The sequence below is a fragment of the Typopeltis vanoorti genome, chromosome 16, assembly GCF_054136105.1.
Source record: "Typopeltis vanoorti isolate ZY-2024b chromosome 16, IOZ_Tvanoo_1.0, whole genome shotgun sequence".
NCBI lineage: Eukaryota > Metazoa > Arthropoda > Arachnida > Uropygi > Thelyphonidae > Typopeltis > Typopeltis vanoorti.
In genome coordinates this window covers 15076583-15090335 of record NC_143564.1, presented here as the reverse complement: position 1 = coordinate 15090335, position 13753 = coordinate 15076583, and the positions used below count along the sequence as shown (strand labels likewise).

At 36.8% G+C, this 13753-nt stretch overlaps 1 protein-coding gene across 1 annotated transcript in view; it reads right to left on the bottom strand.

Moving 5' to 3' along the window:
* The window catches only part of LOC150097861 (uncharacterized), a 501089-nt gene that overhangs the window by 30642 nt on the left and 456694 nt on the right, over nt 1-13753 (bottom strand). The window contains exon 14 of the mRNA XM_090406613.1: nt 6504-6702. Coding sequence (XP_090262739.1) covers nt 6504-6702 — 199 coding nt within the window. The remainder of the gene's footprint in view (nt 1-6503; nt 6703-13753) is intronic.

Genomic DNA, 13753 nt, shown 5'->3' with positions numbered 1-13753 from the left:
ATACCTGCTTTCTGAAACATCCACAATGGACTTATACTTGGATATTTAACATTGATAGGTCAAGGCACCAGACTGATTACATCCTGTCTCTTCAGCGGTGGAAGAGAAGCATCTGTGATGCTTAGGTTAGGTTCGGACATACTTGTCCTGGAGCAGACCGTGGTACAGGCCATCAGCTAGTAAGAGCCAAAGTAAGACTAAGACTCCAAAAATTTCCAAGTCAGGCACATCCCACTAGATTGGATGCCAGGGTAAAATCTTGGACAACAGTTTTAAATATACTAAAAAATGATGAAATCAAATGAAAACAACTTCAAATCCTATTTAATTAGTTCCTTCGAAATGACTACTCATCATCCCGTGATAACCCAGAAAAATTACAGTCACGGTATCTGCACCATATGTTGACAATACATCAAGAAAAATAGTCAAAATATTAAACTTAGTCACCATCAGAACAGCCTTCAAACAATTCAACACCTTGCAAAGCTTTCCATCCTCCCCTAAAGACAAAGTTCAATTTTATAACCATCAGGTGTATACAAGATTTCATTTTCCTGTGGAAAGATGTATGTAGATAAAACTGGAAGATGTTTTGAAATCTACAACAAAGAACATATAGACAATGTTGAAAACAAAAGGGAAGAAAAAACAAGCTTGTAGCACACATCCTCAAAGAACTTCCCATGGTAAATTGGTAAGCATCCTCCATGCCCAACTTAGAATAGAATTATTTCAATAGGTTGTTTAAGGAGTCCTCCAAGGAATGATCCTTCAAGTCATTAATTAATATGTGTATAACATTCAAGACCTCTCCCATGTCAGCAATCATATACAGAGTTTATACAACAATGTAGACACTGCATGTAACATACTTAATGATACAGTACGCCCACACTTTGTAGTGCTTCGCGAAGGGGAGAAAGAAATGAAGGACATAGGAATTGGTTGCCAACACGTGAAATCACATGCTTTATAGATAAAATTTTCCAACTGTTATACAAGCAAAATAGTTGCCACTTTATAAACTACAATGATCATAAAAGAGAAGTTAATTTTCTGACGTGTAATAATAAACAACTCATCCCAGAAGACAGATTGATTACTCTATTATCGGAATGGATTCTCCTTTTTGTGAAATGTGCAGAAGTGTCGAAGGGTCTTGAATCTGTGGGCATACTATACTTGTGATTAAAGTGTCATTTCAGTCTTTTCAATTTATAGATATTATTAACTGTTGGAAAACATTTATTTTTTGTCAGTTTTTTACTTAGTTAAGCAAACTCCTGAAGATGCTGTTAGCCATATGGACAGTGAAACATGTTGAGGAAATACATCTAATACAAATAAAAAATGTATACAAGTTAACACCTAGTTATTTATTATTCACGCAAATATATTCATAGTGAATTGCATACAAAGTCAAATTCTTCACCATACATGCCATTCACCACATGGAGGGCTTTCTTGATTCTTGAATTTCCTAACAAAGAGTAACCACATCTAGGTGCAGTGAATAAGGTCTGAGAAAGTCATGTCATTCTTAACATCTCCAGGGAACATGTTCAGGTTTAACATAAAGGCCTGTTTAGCAACTATCATCTTAATGTTTAGCTTCCATAAATTAAAGATGCCAAGAAATTATATTCTTGGTTTCATCCTTTATCCAACCATAGGCAAACAAAGTTTGCATGTGAAGTCACCTCATGACTGGACTACTGGTATATAGAGGCCAATGACTCCAACATCAACTACCTTAGCATTCTATAATGCAATACACATATTCGTATGGACATGTATAATGCTATGAATTATGGGAAGGGCCACTACCCAGACTGGTTTAGACCTTTATTGAGGTCTCATCAGTGGGAGCCAGACCCAGAAGTGATACCAAGATTGAAGTAATGCAGAAGTCATATTTCGATATGTCTTTTCTTTTAGTGTTGCACAAGTGATCAGAATTCATTTTAGAAAGAGGTGGACTAAAATTAAAAGAATTATTAATTTTATTAATCAATAAAATTAATAACTCTTTTAATTTTCTGACATTTCGATCTTCATATTAAGATCATCATCTGGAGTATATACAAATCAAGGACAAGCTGAGTTACATTATACACAATAAGCTAAAGAAACAATGATTTGATCACCAGTTATTCTACTGGCATGACCTCTAGTGAAAAAATAAAAAAAATAAATTACAAATTAATTAATTATTTAGAAACTACATCAAAGCTAAATTCTATTTAAGATAACATGAGAAAAACATTCTTTCTTATAGATAGTCTTCTTTCAGTAACAACGATGTCATATTTTTAACATTACAACTGTTATTTTTTGATTTAGGATTCTGGATTATTTATAGTCCTGTTTATAGTTAACTCTTAGAGAGAAAGGTTCTGTGGGTAGAATATGTGCTTTCCATATGCTTGGGATTTTTAGACCATCATTATTGTTCAGATTGAGGTGGTTGATAAAAATCTCACAGGCTTCCTTAAATTTGCATTCATACAATGTTTTGGTGTGATATAAACAACTGGTGATTTTCCATTCAATTCTATGTAAAGTGTTCAGGGCATGATCAGAAAGGCCAGCTTCACCATAGTTATATTTAATGTGTCATTTATGTTCCTTTTGTTTGATAGGAATTGTGCATCCTGTTTCCCCTATATATGTTATATTACAGGTGCAATAAATACGGTATACTCTGGGGTGGGCCAGCAGAGGGAGTGGGTCTTTGGATGAGTTGAGTAAGCTTTTTAATTTTGCAGGAAGTTTAAAGGTGGCTTTGAGGTTGTATTTTTATAGTATTCTGTTTATTTTATCTGATGTTCCTTTAATGTAAGGAATGGTTATAGTTTTATTGTAGTCTGGTTTATTATTATTATTATTTGTCACCTCCAGGGAGTCTAAAGACTCATCTTTGTTTTTTATTGAGGTCTTGTAGAGAATTTTGTTAATAGTGTTTTGGCTGTAGCCATTTTCTAGACATCCACCAACTACAACGAACCGCAACTATACCAACACCATCTACCACCACCACTAATATTTTCACAGACAATCAATAACATCCATGCCCATGGCAGGATTTGAACCCGCAGCCTTTTGGCTGGAGAGCAGATATGATAACCACACAGCCAACCAGGCTGGCTGTGTGGTTAACGTATCTTCTTCTCATATTCTCCATTCATTCTGTCTATCTATGCCATCTGAGACCTTCCTCATGTAGAATTTACCAAGGACTACAATCTATAAAACTATTCTTAACCACTTGTTTGTATAGACTTATGTGCCACAGGTTTTGTACTGTTTTCACATAATTTTTTATTTATTTATTTATTTTATTTTTTTTATGTGAATCCCATCCATGAAAGTTGTAAACTCATCATACACTGATACTGTGGATGGGCTAAGAGTTAGATAATCTGAAAACTCTGCTGTAGAAATTAAACATGAAACTTTTTCAAGCCACCTCAGACTTTCCAGTAATCAGGATGGGAGTGGTGGACTCACACTATATGATAATATTCATCTACCATCTAAAGATATTTGTATCCATGCCTGCACTGGGAGATTAAAACCCACAGCTTACTAGCTGGAGCATAACTGTTATCCATATTAAAATACTCTGGATTAGAGATAAATGTAAGAAGTTTTTCCACTTGGTTATACTATAAATTAAAAATGCCAAGAAATTATATTCTCGTTGAATTCTTTATCTAAGTGTAAGCAAACAAATTTTGCACCTATCCTAGTTGTCCAGTCCTTAAATTACTTTTGGCTCCAACTTTGTTTGCTTACACTTGGATAAAGGATTAAACCAAGAATATAATTTCTTGGCATCTTTAATTTATAGTATAACCAAATGGAATAACTTCCAGCATTTATCTCTGATCCAGAGTATTTTAATAATAAGGTGTGACATGTATATGGAAATATGATTCTGCATTACTTCAACTTGGTATCACTTTTGTGTCTTGCTCCCGGGATCTGGCTCCCACTGATGTGCTTGCTTTCCCTGAGATATGAGCAGTTCTGTTCAGTAGTGAGGTGAGCTTGTCATGGATCAGAGCCACTGTTGAGGTTTCTTCTCGGTGGTGGGGGGGTGAGCCTGTCACCGAGTGGAACTCGTGCAATCCCTCAGATTACCCAAGAGTGGGACACTCACTCTTGGGTAATCTGAGGGATTGCACGAGTTTTTTGGAGAGGTATTCTGCACTCAAACATACCTCAATAAAGTTGAAACCAGTCTGGGTAGTGACCCTTCCCATAATGTATAACATTATACATATCTGTAAGGATATGTATAATGCTTTGCATTATGGGATACCAAGAAATATAAGGCAAGTGACCGATGTGAAGTCATTAGACTCTATATACGAGTTGCCCAGTCCTGAAATCACTTCAGGTGCAATTTTTTTTTTTTATTATTATTATGTGACACCTCCAGGGAGTCCAAGACTCATCGAGGGAGAGCATCTGCTCTTCAACTCCCCCACTCAACCTCATCCACCAACCGCTTCATCTACACCAATGCCATCTACTGTCCACCACCACTGCTACTATTTTCACAGACAATCACAAACATCCATGCCCACAGCGGGATTCAAACCTGCAGTCGTTTTGGCTGGAGAGCAGATATGCTAACCACTCAGCCAACCAGTTACTTACACTTGGATAAAGGATTAAACCAAGAATATAATTTCTTGGCATCTTTAATTTATAACTTTTATCCACTTAGCCCACTAAGCCAGCATAATATGTATATCTAGAACTTGACAAATACACTTATCCAACACAATATTTTTTATTTAATTTAAAAAAAAATATAAACAAAGTCAATTAAGTTTAACTTTAAATAAAAAACAGATGCAGTACCAATGATCAGGGTCTGGAACTCCTGCTGACTTATTGAGACATATCATTAAAAAAAATTGGGATTGCGGGTGAGTACATTTGTTGCATGGTGAGTATGCATAATTTGGTGAGCCCTGCATATATGTATAAAAAAAATCCACAGAGTCCAAAATTTGCTTTCTGAAACTTTTCACTCTTAAGCATCTTACTTTTCCTGCTCACTGTTATACACTCAAGTCATGTGTTTCAAAATGATACTTCCTAGCTAGCTAGTAACTGGCATAAGCAACTGATGAATGGTGTTCACTGATTAGGGTTGTGTGAATTAAGAATATACTGAAAGGATGATTTTAAATAGGGATGAGGGAGAGTGAACTTTTGTCTGTGCAAATGAAAGAAAGTTAAGTGAAAGAAGGAAATTAAAAAAATTTTTTTTTGTGTGTGTGTGTGGGGGGGGGGGTTAGATTAGGTTACTAGGAGAAAGCTACTAGTGACTAGCTTTCTCCCAATTTCCTATTCCTCATTCTTTCATCTTTTATGTTCACTGGCCATTGCTTCTGCCACACTTTTTTGTATTCTTATCTCTTTCAGACAACCCCATATAGTGTACTTTCTATAGGAAATACTATTAAAATAAACTGACTTTCCATAACAAAATAGTGAAATGTCTGGATCAAAGTTGCTTAGGTGGTATTGAGAAGAAGAAAATTTGCTATATTAAACTATTTTGGTGGTCGCTATGAGTTTACTATACTGCACTGTACTAATCTGAACTCATTCTTCATTTTTTTTTTTTTATACCTCATTTGTCAATCACTATGTTTTAGCTTTGTCAGACTCCACTTAGCATCATTTCTACATCTAATACACTGATAAAATTCTCTACATAAAGTTCTTTTCATGTTATAAACCTTTAGGTTTATAGCATGGTGTTGTACAACACCACATTCAATCCTGAAGATATTTTCAGGTGCAAACTTTGTTTGCTCACACTTGGATAAAGGATTAAACTAAATTTATTATAGTCTAACCAAGCGAAAAAAAACTTTGAACTTAAATATGCTGTCTGTGATTGGTGATGGAGAATCACTATACAGAGAGAATTCAGTACATTTAAGAATTTTTTTGCATACAAGATTTTTAGAGACCTGTACACAACTGAACAAGAAAAATAACTGAAAATAAGTACTCCGAGTATTCCAATACTTGATAATACTGTTAATCTATTAAGGCCAACTAAAAGCCGGCCTGGTTGGCTGAGTAGTTAGCATATCTAATCTCCAGCCAAAAGGCTACAGGTTTGAATCCTGCATTGGGTATGGATGCTTGTAATTGTCTGTAGAAATACTAGTAGTGGTGGTAGGTGGTAGATGCCGTTGATGTAGTTGCAGTTAGTTGTAGTTGGTGGAGAGTTGGAGAGTAGGTGCCCTCCCTCGATGAGTCTTTAGACTCTCTGGAGATGTTATGTAATAATAGTAATAAAAAAAACACCACTGATATTATTTTATACATCAGTAAATGCTGAACTTTGATCATCAATCATAGTACTATCGTTCTAAATACAATTATTTCTGTAAATTGCAATACTAACCACACCCACATACATAACATTGATTTATTCAGTAATAAAGTGAATATAAGACTACCTTTTTTAGTTGGCAGTTTACGAGGTAGTGTTGCATACTGTTGAGGAATAACTGATGGCCTTGTGGAAGGTGTACTCACAGCCGCAGGTGCCAGTGGTGTTAATACAGTGATGACAGTCATAGCAACTAAGTTTCCTGACTGACGAATTATTGTTACAACATGCTCATGAGAAGCTTGAGACACATCTTGTCCATTAATCTGGGGGAGAAAAACAAAAACTAAATAAAATAAACTATGCAGTAGCATCAATGTGTTATAATAATACAGTTGGGATTTTCTCTCAACCAAATCCTCACACTGAAATGGAAATGAAATAGTCCTTCTATATGAACATTAACAGTGATGGAAATTTTCATAAAAAATAATAGCAACCATATAACAGAAATGGGTGACATTTTGGTGATGAGAGAATGCAGGTAATAAGAATTTTTGATATTATAAATGCATATAAAGAAATGAGTGTAAATAAGGTATAGTTTCAAAATGAGAAGCAAAACTTACAGTTTGCTATATGCTTCTGATTATGAAACTATAACTAATTACAATTCTGTTTGGTACTACTTTACCCTTGTAAATAGGGATAAGAGTACTTTCCCTCCACTCCTCAGGCATTTTTTTCTGTTGGCAAACTTTTATGAACAGATCCTGCAGCAGGTCAATCCCCCCCTCCTCCCCCAGTGCCTTTCATGCCGCCACTGGGATCCTGTCGGGGCCCACTGATTTTCCATCCTTCATCCTCTTTATAGCCATATTCACTTCCACTCTACTACTGTTCTGCACCATTCCCTCATAAAGTTGCCCATCTTCTCTGTGAGTCATTGCATTTTCCTCATCCAAAAGTCCTTCAAAGTATATTCTCCATCTGTTTCTTACATCCACATCCCTCCTTAATACTCTTCCTTCAGCAGAGTCTTTGATCTGCCTCACATGTAAGATGTCCTTTGATGCCTTATTTCTACATTTCACCAGTTGATAAATTTTTCTGTCCTTCCTTTGTTTCTAATCGATAATAATAATCCAAATCCAAAAAAAAAAAAAAATCCCTCATGTCTAAGGCATGTCAGAAAAATTGCCAAATGTTAAAGCATTTGTATAGTTTTCAAGCTCCATCTGAAACTAGTCACACTTATTCACTTGATTAAGGACCAGCTTCCTATCTTAGTTTCTGGTGTATACAATGCTTGAAAAGAAGTCAACGGACACCCCCCCAAGGGCAAGGTGCATTATGCCATGTAACAAGTCACATATTCGTAGCTAGTATAAATTGGCAGAATATGTTGCTTCCAAGTCAGTGCAACTGTGTCTGGGTAAAATGGCTGTGAGAAGGGTATGACAGAGTTTGAAAGAGGCATTGTGATAGGATGCCATGTTGTAGGCCTATCTGTTTCGCATATTCTTGACAAATTGGGCCACCCAGGTCAATAATCAGTGATACCATACTGAGAAGGAAGAGCAGAGAGCAACTGCAAGTGCTGTCTGCAGCAGATGATCCACCACACTTACCGAAAGTGATTATAGGGTGCTACGATGGATAATATGTAAAAACAGCCATGTCAGTCAACATGTTGAATGTGGAGTTCCAGGCATCGAATGGAACATGAATCTGCACAAAAACATTCAGAATTGAGGCTCACAATATGGGTTTCCACAGTAGGACTGCAATATGTAAGTCACACACATTACTCGAACCAAAAAGCGGTGTCATCTTCAGTGGTGTAAAGATCACGGACAGTGGGACATGAAAGCTTGGAAGGATGCATTATGGAGAGATGAATCATGCTACATCCTATACTAAGCTGATAGACAGATATGGGTGTGGCAGATGAGTGTGAATAGATCTTACCAGAATGTGTAACCCCAACTATGAAATTTAGAAATGGCAGTGTAATGATATCCTCCTGGATTAGCAACTGACCATTGTCTCTTTCAGCAAGACAATGCACCATGCCATAAGGCTGCTGCCGTAACTGCATGGTTTGTGAACATTAATGTCACCACACTTGACTGGTCTTTGCAGAGATCTGATCTCAATGCTTTTGAACATCTTTGGGATGAACTGGAGTGTTGGGTGAGGTCAAGGGACACCTGACTCACAACAGTCCAGGACCACATTACATGCCTGCAAGAAGAAGAATGGTTAATTCCCACCAATCACTATCATACACTTGTGGAAAGTACGCCCTGAAGGATTGCTGCAGTCATTGCAACAAAAGGAGGTCCTGCATCTTATTAAGGTTTAGGGCAATGGCTGTTTGTTCCTCATACTATGGTGTCTGCTGGTTCTTTCCAAGTAGTGTACAGTGTTCCTCATTCCTGCAAGTTTGTCCACTATGGATCGACAGGAAGATCAGCCACCATCTGCATAGAAGAACATAAAAAAATACATTTGCAATCATGACTATGGTCAATTTTTCCTTCCAAACTATGCTTTGGATATTGCACATAAAATCAATTCGAAAAGGACCACTGTGCTCTTTGCTGCAAATTTAGAAGAGGAAAGACTATTTTTAGAATCTCAGCTGCTCTCAAAAATCAGCCTAACCTGAATAAATATGGTTGCATGAAACTTCTCAAAATATGGGGAACACTAATACTTTGAGATCCTGGTTTACACCCAAGGCTGCCAGCAGGTGCCCAACAGGCATAGTGTGCTCCATCTAGTCTTTCATATTGTGTTCCATACTGGTGACTCTGATAAAATATTGGAATAATTAAATAGTATTTTTAATCCTTTCTCAGTGCTGTTTCATTCCATTAAGCCTCCAGCATGAGTTTCTTCTAGCACTTAAGCCTTACCACAGGGATACATCTTCAGAGTCCAAGATATGTGGTGAATGGGATACTTACTTTAAAAAGGAACAGACTATCACCTAGCATTTAGCTGGATAATCTCAAGTTTTTTCAGCTTTTAAATGGAAAATTTAATTAAATTTTTCCATTTAAATTACCATATTTACTGGCATATAAAATGCACTTTTTTTCTTTGAAAATAGGTCTGAAAAACAGGGTGCATCTTATATGCCGATACTCAGTTTTTATTACTTTCATTTCTGGAAATTTTCTCTGTTCCGAGTTACACGATTTCTTTCTTGCTTCCTTGTGGTGTATGAGAGCATTCCAGTTACGTAGAGTTCAGTGGATGCGCATGTGCTATCATTGACAATCACAGCTGTGTTTCTATTCATTTAAACTTTCCAATTGTTGTTGCGGTTGTTGTGAATGGTGATAAATTTCTGCTGTTAAATTTTCTCTAAATTTCTTGGCAAATTATGGCTGAAAAACGTCAGCATTGCTACAATATTGCATGCAAGCTACGTGTGATTTCATATGCTAAAGAACATGGAAACAGAGCTGCAGAGAGGCATTTTGGGCCACCTGCAATTAAGAAAATGTTAAGAACTTGGCGGAATCAGGAAGAGGATCTAAAAAAAGCAAACTTACAGTAAACATAACCTATGAAGTGGAACTGCAAAATGGTCAGAACTTGAGGCAGAACTGAATACTTGGATTTTAGACCACAGAAAAGCAGGACTTTCAGTGTCTACAAAAACGATTATTCATGAAGAGAAAGCGATAGCCACTAACAGAGGGATTGCCAACTTTACTGGATCAACATCATGGTGGACAAGATTCATGAAGAGAAACCAGCTATGCATGCTGACTAAAACAAAAATATCACAAAAGATGCCAGCTGAATATGAAGAAAAAATGATTGAATTTCATTGATTCATCATTAACGCAAGGAAATGAGAAAATTTTGAATTTGCGCAAACAGGAAACATGGACGAGGTTATGCTGACTTTTGATGTGCTCTCAAACAAAACTATAGATTCCAAGGACACAAAAAGTGTTACTGTTAAAACTTCTGGGCATGAAAAAACTCACTACACAGTTGGGTTGTTCTATCCTGCTGTGCTGATGGGACAAAATTTATGCCAGCCTGGTTCACTAAGTGGTTAGCATATCTGCTCTCCAGCCAAAAGGCTGCAGGTTCGAATCCCACCTTGGGCATGGATGTTTGTGACTGTCTGTGAAAATACTAGTAGTGGTGGTCGGCAGTAGATGGTGTTGGTGTAGATGATGAAAGTAGTTGGTGGAATGAGTGGTGGAGATGGAGAGTTGTGGAGTAGGTGCCCTCCCTAGATGAGTCTTTGGACTCCCTGGCGGTGTCATGTAATAATAATAATAATAATCTCTACTGCTATTTACAACGTATATGAATCCCATTACTGAGGAAAATGGCATTAAATCTGATATTCAAAAAGAAAATATTAAACTTAGTTCTTTAATTTATACAGATGACCTTATCTTTTTATAGATATCTGCTGCAGATAGGACAACATATATATAAATTACATTTTCAGTAACAAATCTGTAAGTTTACACATTTTCGCCATTTAGGTGTATTTTTAGTAAAGAGACAAATTAGAGCTATTTAAGAATATTTTTTTTTAGTGAAGATGTCAAATTTCAGTCATTCAGGGCCAATTTTTAGTGAAGAAAATTAAGGGACGATCAAAGAAGAGAGAAAATTAAATGCAGAAACAGATAATTGAATAAGTAAGGCTAATACGATAGAAAGCTAGTAAAATAAAATAGCATTGTATCATTACCAATGGTAGGATGGAAAATGATGTTCTGAATTGAATGTGCAGCTTAGAAAATAGAGGAGAACAAAATGGACATTAATAAAGAAATAGCGCATTTTGATGTTATCCATCTCAGGACAATTGAAAAATTGCAGAAGAAGCAAGAGCTTAGCAGGACCAAGAAGAGAAAGCAGGCAGTCCAAAGCAGTAATAAAGACTGAGTGAACAAAAATTAAAAACAAATTAAGGAGAAAATTATTTACGGAAACTCAGTGATTAGGGGAGTACTTAATGAAAGTGTGACAAAATCGTCTTTCCCTGGTGCAAAAATTCACTATATTAGGCATGCCATCAGGATGCAAAAAGCTAAGTCGAAGGAATGATTGTCTTGGTTAACACAAAGATCTCATTCTATTATAAAAAGCTAATAAATTGCTAAGGCAGGATCGACCTTTAACAAAACTCTGTTGGCCTCTATAGAGTATCATATCCTGATCCACTCATTCTTGAATTTTTCCTTTAACCAACTTTTCCAATACTTTTACCACCACTCCCGAGATGGTGATTGGTCTGTAATTAACTACCACAGTTTTAGAGCCGCCTTTATGCAAAGGAACTACTTTGCCTTCCTTCCACTCCCTAGGGACCATAACAGAGTTCAAACTTAAGTTAAATATCCAAGTAAGAGGGGTCGACAATTCCTTTGCACATTCACGCAACACCCAAGCTGATATTCCATCTAAACCTACAGCAGTGTTTGCATTTAAATTTTGCAATATATTAAATACCTCTGATTTCTTAACTTCAATTCTCACATTAGTTATTGCTACAGGTACAGAGATATCCTCACTTGGGTGATAGACTTTTGAAAAGTGATCACTCAATAACTCTACTATTATATCTGAATTGGTCATCTTGATACCATCGGCACCTACTAAGGTTATCCTTCCAAAGTCATTCTTCCTTTTACTTGCCACATAGTGGAAGAACTCTTTGGGATTACCCTTGATCTCCTTGGCTAAGGTCTTCTCATAAACTGATTTAGCTTTTCTTACTATGCTGGTAACCTTCCTAGCTTGAGCCTTGTACAGCTCATGGGTGTACTGGTCACCTTTCTCCTTGTAAATTCTCCATAACATTTTCTTTTTTTGCAGATCAAGCTTGATACTACTACTCATCCATCTAGCGCCTAACTTGTTTGTCTTCCTGACCATGGGGACACAATCTGATATTGCCCTCCTCAGATACCCACTGATTTTATCCCATGCACTGCTAACATCTTTCCCCTGCAATATGTTCTGCCATGGGACTGCTGCAAGCTCACTCCGAAGCTTGTTATAATTGTCTAACCTGTAGTTCCATATATACCCCTTCTTAAGAGAGAAATCCACAAATTTTGCACCCTCCCAAGTTAATACCACATGATCGCTCTCACCAATTGGAGGTAATGAGGAAACCTTACTTATGCATATATCCTCTGAACCAATGACCAGGTCCAACCAACGCTCTCACACCACGTGTCCCTTCAGTTATGTGCTGTTTCAAGTAATTATCTCGTAGAAGATGTATGAATTCCAATTCCTTTTTGCCACGTGATATTTCCTCCTTATAACTGATATCACCATAATTAAAATCCCCCATAATAATCACTGACCCTGCACTCATTGCACTAATTTGCTGATGCATGAATTCAATATCCCCCCCGTACCCCCTGGCCTATAGCAACAACCAACTGTATATTTGGTTGTATTGATCACTATTTCACACCAGACTGCTTCAAATGTACTATCATTCACATGTCTATCATCTTGATACACTACTTTCTTTGGCTGCAACTCATCAGCTATCATCAACAGCACTCCTCCCCCCGTTCTATCTCTCATCCTCCCTGAAAATACTGTACCCATCAAATTCAATTCCAGTGACCACATCTTCTGCAGACAGCCAAATTTCACTAATACTTTAAACTTTTGGTGAGATTGCACTATCTAATGCCAAAAATTCTTCCCTCTTATTTCGAATGCGTCTTGCATTTGTACACAAAAATTGCAGATTCCCTTTAGTTCTTGTACCAGCTTTAGAACTGATATACATGTCACTAATTTCAGTAGTCCCTTACTGATTTTTATCCCCTCTATTCTGCAATTTATTCCAAGAATAAGGATCAACAATCATACAATCACTGCTTAAGTTTCTCCCTCTTACACTCAACCTTTTCAATTTTAGTTTCCCTGCCCAATTACTTCAACTTGTTCACAAAACAGTAACTTCTTCAATCGCTTATGACCCTCCATGTTCAGATGCAACCCATCTCTTGCATACAGCTGTCTTTTTCCTTCAAAGATACTCCAGACATCAACAAATTCCAGACCTCTTTTTTTGCACATTCTTGCAATCATATAATGCATTATCATCGCTCATCTACTTAACTCATAATTGTCAAAACAAGGCAACATACACTATCCTCCCATTAACACTTTTCTTCTTCACGATATCTAACAATGTTCTTAAATCTTTTGCTACCCGATTTATACTACCACTCAGGTCATTTGTACCCACCATAACTACTGTCTTTTCTGCATCTTGCCCTCTCTTTATTGCTAAAGTCACTTTCTCTATTGTTCCACCAGACAAGCACTCCTCAGGCATACTGCTCTCAT